At 59.4% G+C, this 25,027-nt stretch overlaps 4 protein-coding genes across 5 annotated transcripts; all 4 read left to right on the top strand.

The window, feature by feature from the left end:
• The first annotated feature begins 750 nt into the window (after nt 1-750).
• On the top strand, nt 751-3,255 carry MADCAM1 (mucosal vascular addressin cell adhesion molecule 1). Its single transcript, XM_012571220.5, has 5 exons — nt 751-853; nt 1,023-1,289; nt 1,394-1,711; nt 1,965-2,519; nt 2,789-3,255. The coding sequence occupies exons 1-5, from the start codon at nt 802-804 to the stop codon at nt 2,896-2,898; spliced, it is 1,302 nt and encodes a 433-aa protein (XP_012426674.4). The 5' UTR covers nt 751-801; the 3' UTR covers nt 2,899-3,255.
• A 262-nt stretch (nt 3,256-3,517) lies between these two features.
• On the top strand, nt 3,518-4,971 carry TPGS1 (tubulin polyglutamylase complex subunit 1). The gene is made up of 2 exons (XM_030256595.4): nt 3,518-3,879; nt 3,960-4,971. Exons 1-2 carry the CDS (start codon nt 3,554-3,556, stop codon nt 4,486-4,488), a joined length of 855 nt encoding a protein of 284 aa, XP_030112455.4. The 5' UTR covers nt 3,518-3,553; the 3' UTR covers nt 4,489-4,971.
• A 259-nt stretch (nt 4,972-5,230) lies between these two features.
• CDC34 (cell division cycle 34, ubiquitin conjugating enzyme) lies at nt 5,231-9,871 on the top strand. Its single transcript, XM_002196303.7, has 5 exons — nt 5,231-5,679; nt 7,715-7,801; nt 8,284-8,381; nt 8,727-8,861; nt 8,976-9,871. The coding sequence occupies exons 1-5, from the start codon at nt 5,503-5,505 to the stop codon at nt 9,184-9,186; spliced, it is 708 nt and encodes a 235-aa protein (XP_002196339.1). The 5' UTR covers nt 5,231-5,502; the 3' UTR covers nt 9,187-9,871.
• Nucleotides 9,872-11,777: 1,906 nt separating this feature from the next.
• On the top strand, nt 11,778-24,398 carry BSG (basigin (Ok blood group)). 2 transcript variants are annotated; one of them, XM_030256598.4, is made up of 9 exons: nt 11,787-11,934; nt 15,691-16,038; nt 17,412-17,568; nt 18,753-18,841; nt 19,301-19,425; nt 20,019-20,292; nt 23,089-23,113; nt 23,421-23,488; nt 23,604-24,398. In XM_030256598.4, the coding sequence occupies exons 1-8, from the start codon at nt 11,853-11,855 to the stop codon at nt 23,476-23,478; spliced, it is 1,158 nt and encodes a 385-aa protein (XP_030112458.1). In that variant the 5' UTR covers nt 11,787-11,852; the 3' UTR covers nt 23,479-23,488; nt 23,604-24,398. The 2 variants fall into 2 exon arrangements, with proteins under 2 accessions (XP_030112456.1, XP_030112458.1); XM_030256596.4 differs by lacking the exon at nt 15,691-16,038 and having other exon boundaries at nt 11,778-11,934.
• Nucleotides 24,399-25,027: the final 629 nt, after the last annotated feature.

Raw genomic sequence — 25,027 nt, 5'->3', positions numbered from 1 at the left:
CCTTTGGGACCTGCCCCAGCCTTGGCTGCAGCCTGGCAGGGTGGGATGGGGCAGAACAGGACTCATCCCTCCACGGGGAGCTGGGCAGGAAGGAGGGAGTGAGGCCAGAGCCAGCGTGGAGCCAGGCCAGATGCTGAGGGCCTTGAGGCTGGATAATGCAGGGTGTGCAACACCTTCTCTGTGGTGACACTTTCTCCATCTGTACCACAAGACCGACCCTCACAGGGACACCTGATTCCATCCCTGAAAACAGCCTTTTTAAGGAATAAACAGGAATAATCAGCTCGCCAACGGGGTCCTGGCTGTGCTTTTGGGGCAGGGGCTCACAGGGCCCTTTCCACAGCTGTGTGTCCCCAGCAGCTGTTGGGGTCATGGAAAGGCTGGTTTGCCTCTGGGGGAGTGATGTAGGCTGCCAAAAACAGGGATACAGCTGGATCTGAGCCACATCCTGGAGTGCAAGTGCCTGTGCAGGGCTCCCCAGTGGGGCGATGGGGCCCCTGCAGCCACACGGGGACCCTTTGGGACAGGGATTTTCCCAGGTTTGGGGGGGCTGCCAGCTTGGCCGTCGGCTGGGTGTTGTGCAAGAGCCGAGCCTGGAAGAAAATCATAAACCTCCCTCTGGAAATACCCCTTGGGCGGGAAGTTGTGGAGGTCCTGGGGCCGGTGCTCGTAGGGGCGGTTCCTAAAGGGCTTAAGAAGGGCTGAGGCTGGAGCCGGCGGCCAGAAGGAGACAGCCCCGGCCAGCGCTCCCTGGAAAGGGGGAAGGAAGAAAAGGGAAAACCAACCCCGCTGTTGTGGGGGATGGAGCCGGCTCCTGTCCTTCTCCTCCTCGGCTCGCTGTGGGGCTGCAGCGGTGAGTGCCACGGGGCCAAGAGCCACCCTGATCCCCCAATCCCCTCTGTGCTGCTCTCCTGGCTTTGCCCTACAGCCCCAGGAGCTCGCTGTCGCTGAGCTGTGACAGCCACCCTGTCCCCAGGTCGCTGCTGTCCCCTCCCCTGAGCCTGCACTTTCCTCCTGCCCAGGTCGCCCCGCTGACAGGCTGGTGGTGACACCGCAGCAGCCGCTGGTGCCCTTTGGGGGCTCGACAGACCTGAACTGCTCCTTGGCCTGTGCAGGGGGCAAGGTGGACTGGAGGGGGCTGGACACCGCCCTGGGGACCATCTCCTCCTTCTCCACCCACAGCATCCTGCACATCAGGCACGCCACCGTGGCCACGGAGGGCACCAAGATCTGCCAGGGCAGCTGCCACGGGCAGCACTACCAGGCGACCGTCGCGCTGAAGGTCTACGGTGAGCGCTGCACAGCCTCCCAGCACAGCCCTGGACCCCCAGGGCAGCCCCTTTCCTCCTGAGCTATGCTGTGCTGCCAAAAATCACCCTCGACTCCTTTCCAGCCCTCCCAGACACGCTGAGGCTGGAGGCAGCTCCCCACATCCTGCGCCCGGGACACGCTGCCAACCTGACCTGCTCGGCCGTGCGCCTGTACCCTCCCACCGGGCTGGGCCTGGCCTGGTACCGGGGGCAGCAGCTGCTGCAGAAACCAAACGTGGACTGCGAGGAGGAGGCTGAGGAGGAGCTGTGCAGTATCGTTTCCACCCTGTCGGTGACAGGGACAGAGGTGGCAGAAGGGGTGGAGTTCAGGTGCGAGGTGACGCTGCAGGTCGGGCAGGAGACCTTCACCAGAGTGGCATCTCTGGTGGCAAGTGCTGAGGGTGAGTGCCAGGAGGGGCTGGGACCCCAACCCACATGTACCCCATCCCCTGGAGGCAACCCCCAGTGCCCTGTGCTCCTCGGAACAGCTCTGCCAAGCAGCAGCAGCCACTTCTGCACCATTCCCAAATCTCCCATCCCCTTCCCTGTCCCACCTGGCAGTGCCCCTTTGCTCCTGCTCGCTGTGCCCAGGGACTGGAGGAGGTTGGGGCTGCAGCGAGGTCACCTGTGACCAAGGCCTCTGTGTGTTTGCAGCTGTGGTGGAGCAGCCAGCAGCCGTGGCCACCTCCACGGGGAGCCCCAGCACAGCCAGGCCCGTGGCCACCACAGCACTCCCTCCAGGGAGTGTCCCTACAGGTGATGCCACCACAGCACGGGAGCCCAGCACTGGGAGCACTCTGGCTGCTGTCACCAAGCCCCCCTCCACGGAGCCCTCTGTGCCCCAGGACCTCATGGCAGGCAGCCCCATGGCACGTGTGGCCACCAGCACCCTCCCTGGCTCTGGCACGGCGGTGCCAGGGCCATCTGTGGGGACAGTGCCCACCTGCAGCCTGCAGATCTGGTCGCTGCCTCCCACCGGGACGCGGGGCAGGGCCCTGCGCATTGAGTGCCAGGCCCGGTGCACCGGGAACGCCACGGTGGGCTGGCTCCGGACCCCCGCGGCCCTCTCGCAGTACCGGGAGGAGTCTGAGGGCAGCAGCTCCGCGCTGCGGCTGGACCATGCCGAGCCCTGGCACCAGGGCCACTACCAGTGCGTCCTGCTCGGCCAGCAGGCCCAGATGGCCAGCCTGGAGGTGATGGTGCTGGATGGTGAGTGCTGGTGTGAGTGGATGTGAGTGCTGGATGGTGCTGGTGATCTGCAGACCCCTGCCCACATCGCCGGGGTGGGGCTGCAGCCCCTCTGTCCCTGCCATAGTTGGAGCTGGGGGTGCCATGGTTTAGTTGAGGTGTTGGGGGCATGGGTTGGACTTGATGATCTTGAAGGTCTCTTCCAGCCCGGTGGTGCTGTGAATTCTGTGATTCGATCACCCCTCGGCACTTCCCGCCCGGGCTGCAATAACAGCTCCGTGTGTTCGCAGATTCCTCCAGCTCCAGCTCCATTGCTCTGGGGACAGCGGGATCGCTGCTGGGGCTCATCGTGACCGCTGCCGTGTCTCGCCGTCTGTGGAAACGATTCAGATCGCGGTAGCAGCTGCCCTGGGAGCGGGAGCAGCCGGCTGGCGGCCCGGCCCTCCAGCCGTGTCCCCGCTGTCCCCGGCTGCCGCTGGCCTCGCCCGGGCCCTGGCCAGCAGGAGGGCCGGCAGGGCGAGCAGCTGCATCGGGAGGCAAAGCTGCAAGGGCAATGAGCACAGGCAGCACAGGGACTGGATCCCCGCGGGCTGGCACCGAACAGCGGGCTGGGCCCGGTGCTCGGGCACCGGCGGACGGGCGGGAGCACGAAGGCCGCTCGTCCGTCACAACAGACGGTCCGAGGCAGCCCCGGGCTGAGCGTGGGCTCGGCGGGCGGGTGGCACGGCTGCTCCAATAAAGAGCTGTTTCCGTTCGAGCCCTCTGCAAAGTGTTCTTTGGGCCTGGGCGGCCCCGGTCCCGCGGCCCCTCACCGGCCCCGGGACACCGGCGGCGTCCGCCCGGTTGCCAAGGGCGGGGCACCTGCCCGCAGTAGACATGGCGGCCACGGCGCCAGCCGCGTGGATAACGCAGCTCCTTTGCCCACACTCAAGATGGCTGCTGCGGCCTCGCCCAATGGCGGCGTTCTCGCACGGCCTCCCTGCCCACCGATTGGCTGCCAGCGTGCAAGATGGCGGCACAAAAACTTCCGGCCCGGGCGGAAGTGCCGGTCCAAGATGGCGGCGTACGAGAAGCGGCGAGCGGCCGCCGCCCCGGTGCCGGCGGGGGGCAGCGGGCTGCCGGAGCCGGGGCGGGCAGCGCCGGGGGGCGGCGGGCCGGCGGAGGGCAGCGCGGCGGACTTCCTGCTGCGAGCCGGCGTCACGGCCATGGTGCGGGAGGCGCTGCTCAAGGTGCTGGAGGCGCGGCCCGCCGAGCCCGTGTCCTTCCTGGCCGAGTACTTCGAGCGGCTGGTGCTGGCGGAGGCGGCGGCGGAGCCCCCGGGGCCGCCGCAGCGCCTGGCGCGGGCGCTGTGGTACGTGTGCCTGGCTCATCACTCGCACAGGTGCGGCCGGCGGCGGCGGCGGGGGGCGGCGGGGACGGGGGGCGAGGCCGCCGGTCTGTGTCTGTGCCCTGTCGCGACAGGACGGCCTTCGACAGCAACGCCGGCGCGGCCTACGAGGTGCTGGGCTGCGGCGGGCGGCGGCGGGCGGCGGGCGTGGACGGGCGGCTCTACAGCGAGCTGCTGCGGCGCATCTGCCAGCGCGGGGCGGCCCCGGCCGAGGCGGCGGCCGAGCTGCTGCGCCGCGTCCGGTGCCGCGACCACGAGGCCGTCCCGTTCGACGTGTTCCGCTACGGCGTCCTCACCTGCTGCGTGCTGCTGGAGTTCGCCGCCAAGGCCGACGCGCTGTTCGCCGTGCTGGGCGCCGGGGACTCGGCGGACAGCCGGCTGTGCCAGGCCGTGCTGCGGGCGCTGGAGGACGCGCTGGGCGCCGGGCACGGCTCACGGCCCGCCCGCTACCTGGAGGCCGGCTCCCGGCTGGGCCCCGACAGGCTGGCACTGGCCATGGACCAGGCGCTGCAGGAGAGGAAGCTGGGCTCCTCCATGAGCAGGGAGGAGTTCCTGAGGAAAGCCACAGCGCTGTTCATAGCGAAGGTGAAGCCCGTGGAGTGATGCTGGCTGGGAGCAGCGCTGGCTGCGGCCGCTGCCGGCCCTGCGGGGCCCCGCTCCGAGCTGCACGGTGAGCACGGGGCGCTGGCTGGAGAGCCCTGGTGTGCCCAACGGGAGATTCCCAGTTTCCACACTGCCTGCCCTGCTCTGATGGTGCCCAGCAGCTCCGTGTCCCTGCGTGGCTCCTCTGGCCCTTTCAGGGGTTGTCCAGGACTGACGTGGAGGCTGTGACCCACGGAGCTGCTCTGGGCAGTGAAATGACCCAGAGGAACAAAGTGTGGGGCTGGGCTGTGGCTGCACAGGGCCAGCTGGGGAGGGCTAAGGTGGTTTGGGATGTGGAGTGCAGGCTCTGGATGAGACACATCCCCTTCCCCTGGCACCAGCTGCGTGTCAGGCCAGGGGTTATTTATTTAAACTTGTCTGATCGTTATTTATACTGTTCAATTCCTGGTTTGCTGTAAGACATTAAAGCTTTTCTATTATTTTTTTAGTGGCCAGTTTCTTACCTCCTGGCATCATGAAGTGCCAGAACGAGCTGTAGGAGTGCCCAGATCCTTGAGGCACGCTCCGTGCCCGGGGTTTAGTGTTGGCAGCGGGTGCAGGACTGTGGAAGAGCCGGTGGGAGGATCCCCGCGGGCTCCCACGTTGTGTGGGGCGGATGTTCTGCTCCCTGCAGGCAGGACGCGGTGCTGGTCTGGGTGAGGCAGCTCCTGACGCAGACACAGCTGACGGGATGTGACACAAAGGGAGGTGCGAGCCGGGGATACCGGAGGCGCTGTTCATTCTCCCCTTTTCCCGGTGCGGCAGCGCTGTGGATTGTCACACAGCCGTGGCACCGCACACCGAGCGGGTTCTGCCTGCTGCGAGCCGCCCGCCGATCGGTGCGACCGGGAGCACCGGCGCCGCCCCGCGCTCTGATCGGTCAGCGACACCCGCGGGGCGGTACCGGGGCAGCCACGCCCCTCCCGGGACTCCAGCGGCTCCGGTACCGCCGCCGCCGCCCCCCCGAGCCCCGGCATGGCGCGGCCCGCCGTGCCCAGCTCGCAGAAGGCGCTGCTGCTGGAGCTGAAGGGGCTGCAGGAGGAGCCCGTGGAAGGGTTCCGCGTGGGGCTGGTGGACGAAGGGGACCTGTACACGTGGGACGTGGCCATCTTCGGGCCCCCGGACACGCACTACGAGGGCGGCTACTTCAAGGTGAGCGGCGGGGAGGTGCGGGGAAGGCAGAGCAGGCGGTGTCGGGGTGTGTTTTGGGAAGGAGTGACACCCCGTCAGTGTGGGGGTCGTGACAGAGCTGCTCCCGGGCTTGGGGGGCGAGTTGAGGGTCAGGGAGAGCTGGGTACACCCCTGGTGCTTTGGGGTGGTGCGCTGGGAGCTGCTGCCAAACCACCGAGGGTCCCCTTCGCTGTGAGGAGCATTTGACCCTCTTGGAATGGCCTCAAGCACCCCCCTGTTCCCCCGGTCTGAGGGTGCAGGACAGCGGCTCCAGGTCGCTGAGGTTCCCTCTCCTGGAGAGGATCCGAGGGAAGGGACAAAAGTCCCCCGAGTGAAGGCAGAGCCAGCCCAGGGTGGGAGCGGTGAATGTCGTGGCTTGTTTGGGGTTTGAGGTGGAAGAAGGTGTTTGGCAGCCTAACTGCACAGTCCCCCCCTCCCCTCGGCAGGATGTGTGTGTGCTCTTCCCAGGTGTTGTGCAACTTGGGGTAGCTGTTTTCTTCCTCTTTCTCATCCTTCCTGCTCCGCGGAGTGTTTTCATCCTGTTGCTGTCAGGGTGGGGATGCACAGGGTGAGTCACCCAGGGTTAGCTGTGTTTGTTTTCCCGGGCTGGCAGAGCTGATGCTTCGGAGCCAGGTTTCATCTCTCCACTGAAGTAGAGGGTTTTTATTTTCCCATAACATTTTGGCGTGAGACCCTCTGAACTCTCACCTTTTCAGCCACTCTTGTTCCTGTTGTGTGCTTGAGAGCTTCCAAACTCAGCACTGAGGTGCTGGTGAGGCTGTGCATGAGGAGAGCAGAGGGGCTGAGTCCTCTCCAGCCTGTGGGGACACCAGCCTGTTTGTACACTGCAGGGTGGGGTTCTTGCTGTCCAAGCCCCCTTTGGCATCGCTTTGCCTTGGCCGGTTTTGTTCTGATCCCCTCTGACACAACAAAGGGGATTATTCTGCCACGTTCAGCTGTTTGGCCAGAGCCCAGCACGGGGCCGAGTGTCACTGCCCTGCACTCCACACACACAACACATCCCCCACTGCACTTTTCCTCTTCCCATCCCATGTCCTGTGCCACGGATCCAGTGTCTGGATTTTCTTCTACGTGAACTGGGGGAGCCAGAAGCATTCGGGAGTTGTCGTGTTGAGTCTTGATCTGGAAGTTTGCTCCCAGGGCCTGGAAACAGCTGAAAGCTGAATCAGTCACTGGGAATTTGTGCAGGCACACAGGGAGAAGCTGCCCCCATCCTCTTGGATTCCTGGTGCTGGTGGGTTGGGGCAGTCTCTGAGGACTGTGGGATGTTGCTGTAGGTCCCTGTGCCCCCTCAGGCTTCGCTCAGAGATGGACAGGGAACCCCTCTTTGCCAATCTCAGCCCTGTGGGTTTGGCAGCTGTGGGAGGAGCTGGTGGTGGCTGCGTGTCCCTGCTGGAGCCCTGGGCTGCAGCCTGAGCTTCATGTGATTTTATTTTTAGCCCCCAAGCTGTGCGCTGCGGCCAGTTTGGACTGGGTCTCTTCTCAGCAGTGACAGGCTATTTTTAGATTTGGTGTTTTCATCAGAGCACCAAACACCTGATGCTTCCTTCCCGTGAGCTCTGAAGGGTAAACAGCCTTTCCTCCAGTGGCACAGCCATGGTCTGTCCCTGACAGCAGCTCTGGGGGTGACCCGGACTCTCTGCCTGGCTCCGTGTGCTGCTGTGGGGCTCACACCAGCTCCTGCTGGTTCCTCTGCACTGGGGAGCACTGGGTTAGCACCCGTGGGCCCTGCTGGATGGGGGGTATGGGCAGAATGGGGGGCAAGGAGCTGCTGCTGGTCACAGACCCTTTGCTCACCCCGCTCTGTGCGGTGAGAGGGTGCCCCCGGGGCCGGTGCCCTGCCCACAGAGCTGGCTGGCACAGAGGCTCTGTCCCAGCAGGTGCCCAGCTGGGCTTGGCAGAGGTTCCTTTTTCCCAGAGCTGTCAGAAGCTCTGTGGTTTCTGTCCCTTCCTTCTCACAAGCTGATGTTCTCATCTCCTTATTGTTCCCCTACAGGCTCGTCTCCGCTTTCCCATCGACTACCCCTACTCTCCTCCTGCCTTCAGGTTCCTCACCAAAATGTGGCACCCCAATATCTACGAGGTAGGTCCCCTGGGGCAGCGAGGAGGCTCTTGGACGGTCAGTGGACACGTGTGCCTCTGTTGTGGATGCAAATGCCAGCCTTTGGCACTGGACACTCCGTGCCTTTGGCGATGTGTGCCTGGCACAGGGAATGCCACTAATGAGCTCACACAGCCCTTTGCTGTCCTAGTGCAGGGTCCAGGTCAGCCAGGCTTGCAGGCCTGGTGGCTCCCACGCTTGGGGACATTGTGCCTGTGCCAAGAGTGGCTGCAGGGCAAGCGATGTGCCTGGGGCCCACAGCAGGGCACAGCATGCTGGGCACTGGGCAGCCTGACCCGTACAGTGCTGGCAGTCATGGGGTGCTTGTCCACTTTTGTGTCCCTCCTGAGGGACTGAGTGAGGGGACAGCTTGGTCACCTCACCTGGCTCAGCCAAAGGGAAGAGCGAGCGAGGAGATCCTGGGGCAGCAGCTCCTGAGGATCCTGTTTCTCTTGTGCTTGCAGACAGGTGATGTCTGCATCTCCATCCTGCACCCGCCCGTGGATGACCCTCAGAGTGGGGAGCTGCCGTCAGAGCGCTGGAACCCCACCCAGAACGTGCGGTGAGGGCTGGGGGACACGGGCAGGAGGCTCAGCCAAGGGCAGGGGTGGGAAGGTGGGAGGATGGGCACAGCCTCCTGCTCCCAAAGCCTGCAGGAGGTGCCAGGGGGCTGCTGAAGGCTCTCAGGCTGTTGGGTGGGCTGAAGAACAGCCAGAGCTTGTGTGTGGATGAGTGTAAGCCCAACAGCCCGTGTGCTGCTGTCCCCTGCCCGGCCTGCTCCTCTTTGCTGGGCCTCTCTTGCTGTGGACAGCACAAGGCGTTCCCACAGACAGAGGGGGGCTGCTGGCACTGCTGGGGTGCTGCTGACCTGTCTCAGCTCTGACCTGCTCCTGTTTATCCACACCAGAACCATTCTGCTGAGTGTCATCTCGCTGCTGAATGAGCCCAACACGTTTTCCCCGGCCAACGTGGACGCCTCCGTGATGTACCGCAAGTGGAAGGAGAGCAAAGGGAAGGACCGGGAGTACACAGACATCATCAGGTGCGTGCTGAGCCTGGCCTGGCAGCGCTGGCTGTGCTGGGATCCTGTGGGACACGGGCTCTGGAGGGCTGGGCTGCAGAGCTCTGTTCTCAACCCCCACTTCTCACCCTCCAGGAAACAAGTGCTGGGCACCAAGGTGGACGCTGAGCGCGACGGAGTGAAGGTCCCCACCACACTAGCTGAGTACTGTGTGAAGACCAAGACTCCAGCCCCAGATGAGGGCTCAGACCTCTTTTATGATGACTATTATGAGGATGATGAGATGGAGGAGGAAGCAGAGAGCTGTTATGGTGATGAGGATGACTCCGGCAATGAGGAATCTTGATGGCCCTCTGGCATTGCAAAACTTCCTATAAACTACTGAATTTTACCTCAACTAGAACAAACTGGTTTGAATTTAGGATCTGTCAGCCCTGAAATTAACTCTCTACCTCGCAGGGAGACTGTTCTGCTGTTGCAAAGGAAATCCCATCGCTGTCTTTGTAGGAAAAGTTAAACCCCCTGTTTTATAAACTTCCTGGGGGATGGGTACAGAGGGGGCATTCACAAAGCCACAGAAACTGAGGTGCTGGTGGCTCTGCCTGGCTGAGGAATGACAACCAGCCTGATGTTGGCTGCCTCTCGTTTGAGTATGTTCAGCTTCTCTTCAGCCTCACAGGGTAGGAGCAGTTTGGGGCGCTTGTGGGGGTAGTGAGTGGTTGCTTTAGTGGGGGGCAGCATGTGAGTGCTGTCTTGGCTTTCAAGACCTTTTAGGGTTCACCCTGCAGCCATCTGGGTTGTCCCCACATGATCCTTTTGCCTTCTCTGCCCATGATGCTGGAGCTGTGTTCACAGGGAGAGGGGCACCAGGGAGACTTGCCCAGCAGCCACCAGCACTGGGCATGTGGGGATAGTGTGTTTGTGGTTTTTAACTAGCTGGGAGGGATGGGGTTATGCTGAGTATTTCTGCTTCTGTTTTTTTTTTTTGGACACTATTTAATAAAGTTCTTCCAGGGATGGGTTGTGATGCACGAGTGCGGTTGTGCCCAGTCTGTGCCCTGGCTACAAGGGATTTGTGTCAGACATGGACTAGCATGGAGCAGTGGGTGGTGGATGGGCTGGCTGCTCTCCTGGGGCTGCAGGGCAGCTGTGGATCTCACAGTAACCCTCTGCAGAGTGGGCAGGAGGGTCTGGGCAGGGTTGCCTCTGGTCTGGAGAGCATCTCTGCCCTTCCCAGGCAACATTCAGTCCCTCTGCCCTGGAGCTGTGGCCAACACTCAGTCTCAGCCTGCATGGGGAGGGTGTTTGCCCTCTCTGTCCTCTGCAGGCAGCAGACCTGCCTGGGCAGTGCCTGCCTCTGCTCAGTGGTAGCTGATGGGTGCCCTTGCAGCTGCTCTGACCCCAGTGGGGTGTGCCCTGAGCCCGCAGACTGAACTGGCTGGGACATGCCAGCTCGGGAGGCTGCAGGGAGCTCCGCAGACTGCGGTGAGCTCCCAGCCCGGGGCGCTGCTGGCACTTCACCCGGCTGGGATGGGGTGAGCGGCCTCGGAGCCAGGGCAGGGCCCAGGCCCTGGCAAAGCGCCTGCCTGGGGCTCCTGCCCCTGCTGCACAAAGCTCATCAGAGGGGTAATGAGCAAAACTTCCCTCGGCTGGAGTCGTGCAAATGGGATCAGGGCTTGAGTGACACCTGGGACTGCACGAGGCGAGGGCATGTGCTTTATTGCCTTAGGAAATGAGGCTAAAAGGTGAATAGGATTATTGTCGCTTTATTCAGGCCTGGCAAATGGCTTCCAAGGTCACCCGGCCTGGCCGGTATGGAGCAGCAGCCCCGGCTGCTTGTTCACAACCAGCTTCTCCTTCCTTTCCTGGGGGGCTGCTCCGTGCACCCCAAACCTGTGTGGCTGTGCCCATGTGCCCTCTGCCTTTGCTGGCTCTGTGTGGCCAGATCAACAGCAGCTCCTGAGCCTGCGGGTGCCATGGGCACCACACTGCCAAATTTCTGCACCATAGGAGCCGTATTTGCAAATCCCCCAGTGGATGAGAGTGAGCGGGATATGGGAAGAAATATTTTGGGAGGAGCTAGCAGCACCCTGTGGGGAGCGTGGTGGGGACTGGCGCCTATGGCCCCATTGTTTTGGCTGTTCCTGCCCAGTACCCCCGGCCGTGAGTGCTCCATGGCTGAGTGGTCAAGACTTCACTCCTGGGATGGAGAAGAGCTGGAGGCAAAGCTGCCGTCCTGCAGACGCCTCTCAGCCCCAGCTCCGTGTTGGTTATTGCCTGCCCAGCCCCTCGCGGTTATCCGGCAGCTCCCGGGGCCGGGAGTGTTCCCTGCAGCTCGGGGATGTACCGGGGCTGTACCGGGGGGGACCGTGCGACCGGGGCAGCTCCGGCAGCGCGGCTCGGCTGCTCTGCCCCGGCAGCGGCCCCGCGGGCTCCGCAGGAGCCATTGTCTGTGCCGGACTCCCCGCGCTGCGGAAGCGCTGCCCGGTTTCCTTCCCGCACATCCCGCTGAGGCGGCCCCGGGAGCCTCCGGGAACCGCCGGCTCCCCCCGTGACTCTGCCCACGCCGCGCCCCGCGGAGCCGCATGGCCTGGGGGTGCGTGCGTGCCCCGGCTCGGCAGGGACGGACACGTGCAGACCCGCTCGCCTCCCCCGTCCCTCCCGGTCCCGGACCCGCCCGGGGCAGCGGCCGCCACCGGGGCCGCCCCGGGGACCCTCGGCCCCGCCCACAACGCGCGCCCCCATTGGCTGCCCGGGCCGGTGGGCGTGGCCGGGCGGGACCGGCCCGAACCGGCTCTGCCCGCGGGGCCGGGAGAGAGGAGAAGGCGCTCGGTGTGATCTTATCTCTGATTGGTCGCGCCGGGCCAAATGGGCGGGGTCTGAGGGGCGCAGCGCCGCGCGATTGGCTGAGCGGGGGAGCGAGGGGGCGGTGCCCGGTTTGGCCACGCCTCTCCCCGGTGCCCCCGGTCGCGGTTATAGCGCGCGCGCGGCGCGGCGGGGGCGCGTGCGGAGATGGCGGCGGGCGCGGCGGGAACGCGCGCGGTCCTGGCGCTGCTCGTCGTGTGCTCGATGGCCGCCGGCGCCGCGGGGACAAGTACGGACCGGGCCGGGGTGGCTCCGGGCCGGGGGGGCTCCGTTCGGGCGGCCCGGGATGGCGGGAGGTTGGCGAGGGCCCACGTGGGGGGCTCCGGTGGGGGTTGGACGGAGGGGTGTCCAGCGGGGACTCCGAGGGGTCTCGGCGGGATCCCAGCCCCGCGGGTGGGCTCCGGGCCGGGTCCGGGAGCGGCGGGCGCGGGGGGAGGAGCGGCGGCGCGGGCGCCTGCGGCGGGGCACGTCCGCGGCGGGCGGGGCCGGGGGAACGGAGGCGCCCCGGGGTTCTCGGGGAATGGCCGGGCCGGGCTGGGCTCGCCACAGCCGCCGGGCACTCCCGCAGCTCGGGCGGAGGATGCCCCGCCGCACCGCGTGCCCGCTGATTTCTTTAACCGGAGCGGCGGCGGGGTCCGCCGGTGCTTTCCGCCGGGCTGGGTCGTTTTCTCCTTAGGAAAACCGAGGAGTTTATTCCCCGCAGCCGCTTCTCCGGTTTCCGCGGCTCAGGAGCAGCAGCGGCTCGCCGGGCTTTAAACGCTAAAGATGTTCGGGATAATCCCGGGGCGGAGCGGGTCCGGTGCGGGGCGGCGGCTCCGCAGCCCCCGGTGGGCGCGGGGGCTCTTCCCGCAGGGATGAGCGGCTCTGCCCGCGCTGGGGCTCCACCGTTCAGCTTTGGGAGGAAGGAGCTCACGGCAAACCCGGCCGAGTTCTCCCGCAGCCTCTGGACCGGCCCCGGTGCACGAGGTTCAGCCGCCAGTGGCGAGCAGCTGCTCCTGGATGTTGTTTTTAATACTTCAAACCAATTTGTTGCCTATTTGCGCTTAATTCAGCATAGTACAACCGAACCTTAAGAGTGGGAGGATCCTGGCAAACCGAAGTGTGTGCTCCAATAGTTTTTTTTTTTTCCTACAGAACTGCATTTTAATTCTGCAGGGCAGAGCCGCCTTCTAAAGCTCACATTTATCACCTGCAGCTAGCCAAGTTTGCCATCCCGCTCCCTCTGTGGCGCTGAGGGTTTCCTGCCAGCTCCCTCCTGCCTGGGGACTGGCACCGGTGGGATGTGGAAAAAGCAATTCTTCTGCTGGGTTTGAAAAGGCCTGGGAGTTGTGTAATGCCCGTGTCCTGCCTGGCCATGCCTGGGCTTGGTGTGGAGCCCTGCTGGTGCCCAGTGGGGGCTGGAAAGTTGGGGTTTGGCCTCTCAGCAGTGTTTAGGTTTGGCTTTATGGAGCAGGCTGGGTAGCAGCTCGCCCCATGGAGCATGGGTCAATGTGTGCCTGGACTCTGTGCCCTCGTGGGGAGGGACCCTGACTTTGACCTGGCTGTGCAAAGCTTAAGGGCAGCTTTTATAGCTGTTTTAAATGGCAAAAAGTGTTAGGTCCTCAATTATCCCCTTCCCAAAGCGAGAAACAAAGGTCAGGCCAGGCAGGAACATGGACCCAGTGGGGCTCTGCACGTCCCACTGCTGTTGACACCCCGAGGACTCCTCCCTCTGCAGGGGGAGAGGTTGTTTATAGTTTGAAGGTGACTGGAGAACGTTATCTGCTCTCTCTGCCTGTCCTGCTGGCTCAGATACCACGCTGTGCCCGGGGAAGCATCCGGGCTCAGCTCTGTGAGGAGCGCCTGGGCTGTGGGAGCTGAGCTCCACTTGCAGCCTGTCACCCTCTGGAAAATGTGGCAGCAGCCCTGATCGATGCCAGTGGGTTGGTGCTGGCCACGCTCCTGTGCCTTGGGCTCCACAGGCACTTTCCCCAGAGCAGAGAGCCCAAAGTTGGGATTTCCTGCTCTCAGCTTTCTGGTGGGGACAGGGAGGGCATTAATCCCATGGGAATGCAAGTGGTACTCGCTGCTGCTGCTTGCTGGAGCCTTTTAACCTGTTTGAACTGCGCCAGGTACCCTCTAACTCGCAGCAAATAACCTTGCACAGCTTATTTTGTCAGTGCACAGTAATCACCTTGTGGCTGTAAAACCCTTGATCTTTACCAGCTCCCGCTTTAATTCGGGCTGCACTTGGAGCAGACGGGCTCCTACAAGTGCTCTGGGCTTGGCAGGGTTGGGAGTGTTTGATCACAGGCCTGTGCTGTGGAAAAAAAACCCTTCTGGCATGCAGGTCAGTGGTTCTGGGAGTGGAACCCAGCTGATAGCCCCATCCCATAATATCTCTGAGTACCCCTGAACCTCCTGCTCGGTTAAAATTAGTGTCTGCCTTCTCCTAAGAGTGCTTTGTCACCCCCCCATGGGGGGTCCTTTCTCTTTCAGCCATGCTTATTCTTCAGTAAGAAGTCTTTAGTAGGAAAAACTAGTTTTTCCTTTGAAAAATGTGGAATTAATTTCTTTAGGAATCAAGCTTAGCTTACAGACTACCTTGTGTCTTTTTTGAGTCTGAGCAAACTTGGGTTTGTGACAGTGATTTCTTCCTACTCTTTACAAAAAGCAGCCTTAGGATTTTTTGTTGAAACATCTTCAGGCTTTCAAAACCCCCCAAAAACTTCTCCAAAGCCCACTTCCTCTGTGCTTGTACATCATGGTGCATCCATGGAGAGTTGTTTATAATCACAAAGTGCTTTTAACTGAGCAAATTAATTCCTGGAAGGTTCTCGGGGTGCGAGCAGCCTGTTAGGACAGGAAGGATGTGTCTCAAGCTCGGCTCCTTCTGAAATCTGGCTGGGGCTGAGTCACGTAGTGACCTCCTCTTGTGCCTGATGGTTTTTCCAAAGTGGAGCTGCTGAGCTTCCCTTCCTGCCTGCCCTGGGAAGGGCTCCTGGGGCTGTGGCCACTGCCCTGGAGACCGCGGGCGTTTGGCAGCTCCACTGCAGGGACCGACCTTTGGACTGGCTGATGCCAGACTGAGCCCTCCGGCCTCTGGCTGCAAGGGCAGAGTGAAAAATACCCAAATTCCAGCCTGCAGCTGCTGCCTGTGCCTCTGGTCTCTTGGTTGCCAGTTCAGCTCTGCAGGCTGGTCTCGCCCGAGATGAAAACTCAGATTTCTCTGTTTGTATGACAACAAATTTACAAGTTTCCTCACCTGGCTCGTGACATCTTGCGGTCTGCAAGACTTTCCTCCTCCAGAAAAAGAAGTTCTTACCTTGGGGTTGTGCTCAGGGGTTCCTGCTGGGCAGCTTGTGGGGCTGAGGGATGGAGCAAGGCTGCGGGCAGGCCAGGGGCTGCTACGTGTGGCTGTGCCATGGTGCAGCGAGGGGGGGCCTGGGCCCCGGCCAGCTCCGAATTACGGTCAGGAAGCCCGGGGCTGTGCAGCGAGGGGGAACAGACACGTTCTTCCTGGGGCCACAGGGGCTCAGTGAAGCCCTTTTCTCCCTGCAGTTGTCTTAATCAAACTGGCTGTGAGGGGGCTTGGTCAGGGTCCCGCTGCCTCGCTGTCCCCAGCCTTCCACGGTGATGGGACCTGCGCAGCACCTGGCCAGAGCACAGGCTGGGGAATGTGGGGGCTGCATAAAACACGAATGCAGTGTTTTCATCGTGCTCAGGGGCCTTGGGCTGTCCCTCAGAGCAGGAGGGGCATCCAGTTTGGATAGTGGCACACACCGAGCGCTGGTTTTGCAGCGGAGCCGCAGGAGATGCGAAATGCAAGCGAGCAGCCCTGTCTGAGCCAGGCAGAGTTCAGAGCATGGAGGGGAGGGAGGGAAGAGCACGCTGATGTGGAGACAGCCTGCAGCCTCTTCTCGGTCGCCCAGGGTTATTTTTGCTTGTGGAAGGTGAATTCTTGCTTTGCACTAACACTTTGCACTAATACCTCTTCAACTCATAGCTGGCTTTATAAAGTCACCGCTGTCTCAAAAGAGACTGATGCAGGACAGCGTGGAGTTGTACTGCGAGGCGATTGGCAATCCCATCCCCGAGATCCAGTGGTGGTTTGAGGGCAACGACCCCAATGAGACCTATGCTCAGCTCTGGGATGGCGCACGGCAGGACCGTGTCAAAATCAACGCCACCTACAACCTGCACTCCACCAGCACCATCTCCATCGCCAACCTCACGGGCGACGACTCGGGCATGTATGAGTGCCGGGCGAGCAACGACCCCGACCGCAACCACTTGTCGAAGAGCCCCAAAGTCAAGTGGATCCGTTCCCAGGCGAACGTTTTTGTCATCGAACGTGAGTGGCCGCACCGAGGCCCTGGCACTTGCTCGGACACCGGTGTCTTGAGTCTCCTGCCATGCTCACCCCTGCACCCGTGTCCTGTGGCTCCCGAAAGCTCCCCCCACCTTCCCACCCCGGCTGTAGAACTGAGAGACTCCCACCCTCTGTCAATCTCCCCACCACCTGTGACTTGACCCGGAATGGCCCTGCTCAAAAAGGGTTGTGGCTTCCCAATCAATTCGCCCTCCGGCAGTCCCGCGCCTTTTCCGGAGCCAAAGAACCTGGAACCTGCTGCTTGTTCCCGAGTGCCACCGAGCCCTGGTGCTGGCTGCAGAATTGAGCCTCGATTCTGTGGTCGACTCTGCCCTAACCACCACTGACCAGCAGCCCTTCCCTGCGGCTCCTACAGCTCCCGCTCCTTCCAACAGCCCTGCTTTGAGCTCGCTCCCGTGCTGGTGAAGCCAGACCGTTGGGAAAACAAATCTTGCTTTGAGGTCTGAGGTGCAACCATTTTTGAAGTGGCCGTGTCTGTGTGACACCCAAGTGTTGATGTTGTTGCTTGTCCCGTGGACGTGGCCGGGTTCCAGGGATAGGAACCTGGGAGGGGGATTAAAGTCCTGCTGAGGTCTCTCTGTGAACGCTGGAGTTAGGAGAGATGCCTTTTCAGCAGAACTCCAGCAGAACCCTTCTTCCAGTGGAATTTGGATAGGAGGAAATGCAAAATGCCTGTCGGTCCTGGCAGGAGATGGGGTGGGAGGGTAGGGGCCGTAGTGGCACTGGGGCTGTGCAGTGGTGCTGCTGCTGGCGCTGCCTTCTCTGGACAGCCTCCTACAAGTAGAAATTCCTGAGTCATCTTAGGTTGCATAATTTACTGCTGCCTGGCACATGGAGGCCCAGGACCTCTCAGAGTCACAGCTCTGTTCTCCCTGGAGTTGTTTTAACTAAACCCACGTGTTCTTGTCTGCTGCCCCTCACCACGGAGGGTCCTGCCCGCCCTCTGTGCTGCCTGGAGGTGTGTGAAGCTGCTCAGGTGCTGGCAGGTGTTGACACACGAGCTCTGTGGCGGCTCCCAGCAGCGCAGAGCCGTGCTCTGCCCTTCAGAGTGACCTTTTCCATTGCTTATTGAGCACTGGGGCTGCACCCGTGCTGGGACAGCGGGGATTCGAGCGATGCAGGGCCAGCGTGGCCATCCCAGGTCCACTCAGGCCCGGTGACCTGGCACTGGGGACTCTCTGGTGCTGGCCAGCTCTGGTAGGGAGCTGTGTGAAGGTAAGTGGGAGCTGGGGATAGAGCCAAGGAGCTGTGGGTTTTGTGTTGCAGGTTCTTGGGCACCACGTCAGCTCTGCCGTACCCTGGGTTAACTGCAATCTGATTCTTTATGAATGCAGGTCCAGAAATTGCTGCTGGTTACTTTGAGGGTGCTGGCAAGGTGATCCTGAGCTGTAACATATCTGGATCACACCCCACCATCACGGGCCACAAGTGGATTCACAAAGAGAAGATCCTGGATGAGGACAGCAGCCCGGATGCTTCTACCAGCTACACGTGAGTGTCAGGGCAAGGTCAGAACCTGAGCAGGGGCAGGGCTTTTTCCCTGAAAGCAGCTGGTGTTTGCTGACAGCTGGAACCAGGGCTGAGTTCTTGCAGCTCTGCTGATGGGGTGGAGTTGAACAGAGTTTTGGTAAGGCCCAAGATTTTACTTTATGAGGAGGAGGGCATCGAAAAAAGAGGAGAAAGGGGTGGTTTTGTGCCACAAATATCCTCTTAGAGAGAGATTTCCTGGTTTTAAGCAGGTGTTCAGCTGGACTCTGGTTATTCAGTGTTCCAGAGCTGTTCCCCCAGGAGTCCTGCTCTGGGCAGGCCACCAGCTGCCCGCTCCCTGTGTGTGGAGCAAGAGGCTCCAGTGCATGTTGTCTCTCCCTGGGGCTTTGTGTCCCTTCCCAGAGTCCCAGAAGGAGCTGCAGAGCTGTGGTCTGTGCTGGCTGCAGGAATACCAGCCCTATTGTGGCAGTGCAGCGAGCTTTCCTTGCTGATTGCAGTCAGGCCTGGCTGGCAGTGACCCAGCAGCTGTGCAGGCATCGTGTCCCTTTGTATGGCAGTGCCGACGTGCCTGTCTCCCCATAGCAACAGGGAGCTGAACAAGGATTAAAGTATTTATAACCCAGCCTCCCTCGCGTGACCTCAATTCCTCAGCTGAGTGGTTTTTGGAAGTGGGAAGCGCCGTGCAGGGCAGAACTAACAAACAGCCCCTTGTCCCAGTGCAGCCGTGGCACAAAGTGTGGGCCCCTTCCCTCGAGTGGGTATTACTGAGCAGCAGAATGGGATGTTTGTTGCAGGGCTGCGTAATCCACTAAATCTCATTGCAGCAGCTTTACAGGAAGGAGAGTGGGAGAGTTTTTCCTCTATCAGGGATCAATCCAGAGCAGCCTGGCCTGGGTGAGCTTTGCCACTGCTTTGCCCTGTGTTTCACTGAGCTGGAGCAGCGATCTCTGACTTGGCGGAGTCAAGTGCACATAAAACCCTCTTCTGCCACCCTCCGTGTGTGAGGAGACAGTGGAGGCTTGGGTTGCTGTAGGCACACAGTGCAGCATAAATATCCTGCTGGAATGGGGGAAATTTGCTGTGCAGGAGGCTGCTGGTGCTTGTGGATCTGTGATTCCTTGAGTCTGGGGGTCAGAATCTCTGGATAAGTTGTGCTGGATGCTTACCTGAATCCTGTTTTTTGGTAGGATCGAGGGGAAGAGGGAGGAGCACTCTGGCATCTATGAGTGTGTCTTCGAAGCAAACCCACAGATGAAAGGAGAAGTGAATATTTCTGGTAATTTCACCTCTTTGCTCCTGGGGTCTGAGGAGGGGCGTGGGGAAGCTGTGATCTCCTCAGCACTTTGCTGTGGTGTCTTTTCAGCTGGTTGAAAAGCTGCTCCCAGCCCTTATCTGGCTGCTCTCTCAGAGGCAGCGCCGTTATCAGGCCATTCCAGCGTGTGCAGGGTCAGCCCTGAGATCTGGCACTAAACCAGCCTTGTGTGGGCATGTTCCCACAGGAGTAATGGATAGAGGGATAATACCTGCTGGACAAATCTCTTTGAGCCTTTCCTGAAGCAGCTTGATGCACTTCTCTCTTTAAAAGTGCCAAACTAGTGAGAGGAACAACCCGACTGAGGATTTTGGGGCAGCTGATTCTGGTGAGGCGGGCTGCAGGAAGCACAATTCTGTGATTTCTATAGTGAGATGTCCAAATTTGTTTTTTGTTTTTTGTTTTTTTTTCCCTCTTGCCTAGTTCCCCCCCAGGTGACAGCATACAAGAAGTCTGAGCATGGGAATGAGGGGGACACGGGTGTGCTGACCTGCAAGAATCCCTCTTTCCCTGCTGTCACCACTTGGTCCTGGCACAAAAGTGGTCAGGTAAGTGCTGTGGTTCGCTCCTTCTCCCCTCCTGCCTGCCCTGCTGCCCAGTCCTTGTGCCAGCAGAATTGTTCCAAAGCTCAGAGCTCCCCAGCAGTGGGGTTTCTGTGGTGGTCAGTCAGCACTGCCCTGAGGTAGAAATGTGCCCTCTGTTGATGGAGTGACTAAATTATTCTTTGTCTGCTTAAAAAGGCAAAAAGCCCAGAAATTTCTCTCCCTAATTGGTACAAAGACACCTCAGAGAACCTGTTGGACTTCACCTCAGACGTGGGGCTGTCCAATTGGACAGAGGCCAAGAGGTCTCAGTTGGGTAATTCACTAGAAAAGGAAGAGAACTAAAGGAATAATCACTTTTGGGGGGTGTTTTAGCAGGAGCAAGAACCTCTTGCCCTTAGCTCAGTTTTCCTCTGTAAGACCTTTGTTACTTTGCCTTTTATTAAACCTTTATCTGTTTCCAACTCTACCTCGAAAGCCATCCTGCCAATTTTAAGCCATTTGGGCTTTACTAAGATATCTCAAGTGATAAAAAAAAGCTCTAAAAGCTCAAAGAGAAACCCATCACCCTGAGATCCCTCTCCTTCTCCTCCCTGCAGCGCCTGGACAACGCCTCCGGGCGATACATCATCAAATCCAGCGGCAACAAGACCGAGCTGCGCATCCTGAAGCTGGACATCGAGCAGGACACGGGGGATTATTTCTGCAACGCCACCAACTCCTTGGGCAGTGGCGATGCCACCGTCAGCCTGCGCGTCCGCAGCCGCCTGGCAGCGCTCTGGCCCTTCCTGGGCATCGTGGCAGAAGTCCTGGTCCTCGTCACCATCATCTTCATCTACGAGAAGAGGAGGAAGCCAGATGAGGTTCCTGATGGTAAGAGGCCGCCTGGGTTTGGGTCTGTGCAGGAAGATGGTTTGCAGGGTGCAGGCAGGATGGGTAAACGCAGGCGAACCCAATGGGAAGAAATGCTGATGTCTGACTCAATTCAGAAGGCTGAATTATTCCTTTATTATAACTACGGCTAAAATACATCATTATACTGTACAAAAGGAGGACACTAAAACTACATACTACTTTCTCTGACTCTCACAACTCATGACCATCTCTGAGAGTCCAGCCCCAGGTGGGTTGGATTGGCCATCAGGCTCAAACAATCCTCACCAGAAACCAACCAAACAATCACTCCAGGTAAACAATTCTCCACACACATTCCACGTAGTAAAAACAAGGAGCAGAAATAGAAATTGTTTTCTCTTTTCATTTCTCTCTGTGCACCTCTATGAAAATCCTGAGAGGGAGAGAAATGTGCTTGCCTCAGATGGGCTTGTAGGGGGTTCTGAGGTCCCTCTCTCAGAAGAGGGGTGGTTTGAGGGCTCTTGAGGAGCCAGTCTGTCCCATGCCACTTCAGCCATGAAGCTGCCTGTAATTGCACTGTTTCTGGCAGATCTGGAGCAGGAGAGGATTCTGTGCAGGTCAGCCTGACCCTTTGTCTCACCAGTTCCTCTGCTTCCCTTGAGTGTCCGCAGGGCTGGGTTTGCTTTGGCAGCTCCCACTCTGGACAAGGGGTTTGTAAAGAAGTATTAGAGCTGCTGCAGAGCTGGGAGGGACTGTCAGTGGCTCTGAAAGAGCAGCCTCGTGTTCAGTTCAGGATGTTTTGGGTCATCAGTTCCACACATCCTGCATCTCCAAGACCCAGTACTATCTTTTAATCTGTTCTGGAAGCACCAGCTCCTCCCTTTCCTTATCGGTGAGGATCTGCATTGTGTCAGCTCCTTTATCTGATGCTGTTAACAATGCAGTGTGAATGCTCTGCATCCTTCCTGCCTGGGATCCTGCAGCTGCCCCTGGCCCCCTGCGAGGAGCAGGCTCAGGAGAGGTGCAGCAGAGGGGCTAAAGGCTAAGCCCATGATTGCAGGGCTTAGAATTCCACTGCAGGCAGTTTCACAAGCAGGTGTTCTACCCTCTGACACCCCTGGCTGGAAGGCAAACGCTGTCTTAAAGATGTTGTAGCTGCATCTCCCAGCAAAAACACTTTGTGATGAGGTTTGGTGGCATCCGTCCAGGTCTGTGGGGTGCTGACCTGTCAGAGCTGTAGGAGATGCTTTGATGGACAGGTGAATGTGCTGAAATGTCCTGATGGGAGCTCAAGTTCCCAGGTGCTCATGGATGAGGATACAGCATCACACCCCTTTGGTAAACACACATGGCTTTACACTTCCCTGGTGTAAAGTGGTTCTTTCTGCCCCAAAGTCTCTGTGGCATTGTCCCACCTGAAGGGTGGCACTGAGGCCTGTCTGAACCAGTTCCCCCCAGTACTTTCTGTGAACTGGAACCTCCTGTCACCTGGGATGGTGTCAGAATCTGTGCTATTGATGATTCCGAGATTGTAGAAAGTCTCTGTCTGTCAGCCCCCTGCCAAAGAAGAGCCATAATTGGTCTGTGCTGTTTCAAGGGTGTTTATTCTGTTTATCTCTAACATGTTCTGCTGCCCTGCCGCAGCTCTGTCCTGCAGGGCAGCGTGTGGGGCTCTGCCCTCAGTGGGATGGTACAAACATTAAATACCACAAACTACCTGTGCTGGATTTACAATAACGTGCCAATATCTGTCACCTACGTTGGACAGTGTGTCCCCAGCCTGAACCAACAGAAAAATGCCAACACCACAGTGAAACATGGAGGGCATGAAGAAGGAGAAAAAGGACAAGACACACCCAATTTCCTCCATCTTGTGCCCTTTGGACCCCTAATCTAGAATCCTAAAATTTTACTTTTGCACCCGTGCCACACTTAATTATTGCTTATATCAAACACTCAGAGCTTGTAATTCATCCTGTAAGATTGAAAACTCTTTTGCATGGACAGAGATCACAGACAGTGTCTCTGGGGGCTCTGTCCAGGGGGGTTCCTGACCCCTGCCAGGGTCCCAGCCCTGCCAGGGCAGCCAGAGGGAAGCTCTCGATTCCCACAGGATGGGGTGGGGATGCTCTTGGGGTATATCCTTGCTGGTGTTACCTATCCACTCTTCCTTTCTCTGCTGCTGGTGCCACCTCACGTGGTAAGTAAAGGTAGTTCCAGCCGTGTGCCTGCCTCCTCTCACCAGCCATGAGCAGATCCTGGTGCCCAGGGCAGCCCCAGTGCCTGGAGCGCGGCACTCAGGGGGTGCCAGGGCTGGAGAAGAGGTGATGGGGAGCAAAGGACACAACTGGGAGCCTCCTGTTGGGAAGTGGAAGATCTCAGGGGGCTGGTGAAAGGCTGCAGGGCTTGGCCCGTGTTGGCAGAGGTGTTCCCTTAGCTGTGCTGCTCAGAACGTGGTGTGCAGTGTTTGTTTTGGTATCACGACATGTGGGGAGGGAGAAGGGCTTCCTGCTGCTGCTGCTGCTTAAAGCCTCATTCCTGAAACATCCTGTTTGGCTTCCCCTTTACCTGCTGGGAGTGTGCTGGGATCTGGGAGCCTTCCCAAGTCCTGGTGCCGTGGGGGTGAGCACAGGGGATGGATCAGGGCAGCAGATGTCACCAGAGGAGCTCTACCCTGCCCAATTTTAACTGGTGGAGGAATCGCTGCCTGGAATGCAGCTTCCACTGCTTTAAGGGGAGGCAGAAGTCACTTTGTATGTCCTATTCCCTGACTATTTCTATTTTGTTTCTTTCTGTGCTGTCCGGAATGTGAAGATGATGATGGAGGCTCTGCACCACTGTGAGTACCTTGCCTGTTCCTATTTAGCCAGATTTGTACTGGTAGATCTCATCCAGCCAGGGAATCTGCTCCAAAGAGAAAAGCTTTATGCAAAGATAAAAACTGGCTGGTGTGGGATAATACTCAGTGGGGGGAAACGTCCCCCTGTGGTTCATTTGGTGTCCCCATCTGTAAACCACACAAACCTGAGGTGCCACTGGTGTCTGCCCCTGCTCTGGGATCTGCTCTGCACCCTCTGCTTGGACCTGAGGGGTAGTGTGGGGGAATTTCTGCTCTCCCTTCCCTCACGCCCCTTCTCCCTTCCCAGGAAGAGCAATGCCACAAACCACAAGGACAAGAACGTCCGCCAGAGAAACGCCAACTAAGCAGGGCCAGGTGAGTGCCCGGGGCAGGAGCTGCAGCTGCTGAGGCCCAGCTCTACCAGCCTAGTGCAGCTGCACTGGTGCAGCAGAGTTTATCTAACTGGCTTTTCTTCTTTCTCTCCTGCCAGGTGATGTGTAGATGAAGAACTCGTCTGGACAATTTTATTTTCTTTTAATTTTTTTTGGTAAAATAGCACCATGGAATACTCTAGTGCGTCCTTGCAATTCAGTTACTTCACTTTCTAAGGAAACTTAAGTTGTAGAATATAAAATACAGTACTTTTTTTTTTTTTTTTAAAGAGTCGTGGGAGGGTTTTTTTCTACCTGTAAATGTAAATCCTTTGTTCCTGGTAGTCTAGGTCTCTGCCTGTCTCTGTCCTGGGTTATTTCATGTTGGTACAGGGTGGGGAGGGGGGGTGGGAATGCAGCTGTGTCCCACCTGCTTGTGGGGGTGAGGGAGGAGCTGCTTTGGTGGCTGTTGGGAGATGACCTGATCTGACCAGAGGGTTCAGGAAGGGGTTCTGTGTCTGTCCCAGTGCGTCACCAGGAGCAAGGCTGCACTTTTCCCTGGCCAGGGCTCGTTCCTGGCACGTCCCTGTTGGGCAGACTCCCAGTCAAGTCCTGCCGAGCTGCTCTTGGTTACTCTGCAGCCAGGAGCTGGATGCTGGATAAATGATTGCTGTAACTTATTCCATGGGCTGCTCGTGTCTCTGCAGTGGGGAGGGGCAGGGTGAGCCGGGGCTGGGGGTGCTTTTAAGGTTTAACAGCTTTGTGCTTGTGCTTGAGCCATCGCGGGTGTGCGTGGCGTGGCGGCCTGCGAGCAGACAGGTGCTCAGGGGAGTCTAACACCTTTTACTGCTGGTTAGAACTGTTCCATCTGTTAACACTTCACAAATAAAGATGATTCCTCTCTCTTTTTTCCACCTCTGGACTCCGGTCTCTTCCCTCTGGGCCGCCTGAGCCTCTGGCTGCAGAGCACGATGCTGTGCCTGGGTTTGGTGCCAGCTCTGGCTGCCCTCTAATTGCTGAGGAGATGCAGCTCGATGGGTGTAAAAGCCTTTGTGGAGGGAGGCAGGGAGAGGAGGGAGGGTGTTCCAGCTCTGCAGAGCCTGGAGGAGCCTGGGGCACACATGTCTGTATGGGACAGTCTCCCCTTGCCCTGCTCCACAGTCCCTCAGGTTGTGTGGCTGTGGGGCCAAGGATCAGCCCAGCCTCGAGGAGCCCTCCCAGGCCCTGCCAGTTGTGTGTCTCACACTTCCCCAAGCAGATTTTCTAGATTTGTTTGGGTTTTTTCCTGCCCTTTATGGTTGGTGAGAGCAAAGGTGTGAGACCTTTGTGCACAGCGTCCTGGGGCCAGGACTGGGTCTGGTGGGGAGTCTCTTCTCTGCTGGCAGCCCTGAGCTCAGGGGGTTTCTGGCAGCATTCCTGCCCCTGGATGAGGCAGCAGAGCCCAGGATGGGCCGAAGAGCAGCTGCCCTGTGCTCCCAGCTGGCCTACAGTGCTTTGTTCTGGGCACATGCCTGAGCCATGGCCTTGCTCTGTAGCCAGATGC

The sequence above is a fragment of the Taeniopygia guttata genome, chromosome 28, assembly GCF_048771995.1.
Source record: "Taeniopygia guttata chromosome 28, bTaeGut7.mat, whole genome shotgun sequence".
Lineage (NCBI taxonomy): Eukaryota > Metazoa > Chordata > Aves > Passeriformes > Estrildidae > Taeniopygia > Taeniopygia guttata.
The sequence above is the reverse complement of the archived record's forward strand: the minus strand, read 5'-3'. Positions and strand labels throughout refer to the sequence as shown.

Coding starts and splice junctions, on each gene's coding strand:
- MADCAM1 (XM_012571220.5), top strand. CDS start 802: ATGGAGCCGGCTCCTGTCCTTCTCCTCCTCGGCTCGCTGTGGGGCTGC. Junction 1,290..1,393: donor CGTCGCGCTGAAGGTCTACG/GTGAGCGCTGCA, acceptor ACTCCTTTCCAG/CCCTCCCAGACACGCTGAGG. Junction 2,520..2,788: donor GGAGGTGATGGTGCTGGATG/GTGAGTGCTGGT, acceptor GTGTGTTCGCAG/ATTCCTCCAGCTCCAGCTCC.
- TPGS1 (XM_030256595.4), top strand. CDS start 3,554: ATGGCGGCGTACGAGAAGCGGCGAGCGGCCGCCGCCCCGGTGCCGGCG. Junction 3,880..3,959: donor CTGGCTCATCACTCGCACAG/GTGCGGCCGGCG, acceptor CTGTCGCGACAG/GACGGCCTTCGACAGCAACG.
- CDC34 (XM_002196303.7), top strand. CDS start 5,503: ATGGCGCGGCCCGCCGTGCCCAGCTCGCAGAAGGCGCTGCTGCTGGAG. Junction 5,680..7,714: donor ACGAGGGCGGCTACTTCAAG/GTGAGCGGCGGG, acceptor GTTCCCCTACAG/GCTCGTCTCCGCTTTCCCAT. Junction 8,862..8,975: donor GAGTACACAGACATCATCAG/GTGCGTGCTGAG, acceptor CTCACCCTCCAG/GAAACAAGTGCTGGGCACCA.
- BSG (XM_030256598.4), top strand. CDS start 11,853: ATGGCGGCGGGCGCGGCGGGAACGCGCGCGGTCCTGGCGCTGCTCGTC. Junction 18,842..19,300: donor AGGAGAAGTGAATATTTCTG/GTAATTTCACCT, acceptor CCTCTTGCCTAG/TTCCCCCCCAGGTGACAGCA. Junction 19,426..20,018: donor CCTGGCACAAAAGTGGTCAG/GTAAGTGCTGTG, acceptor TCCTCCCTGCAG/CGCCTGGACAACGCCTCCGG.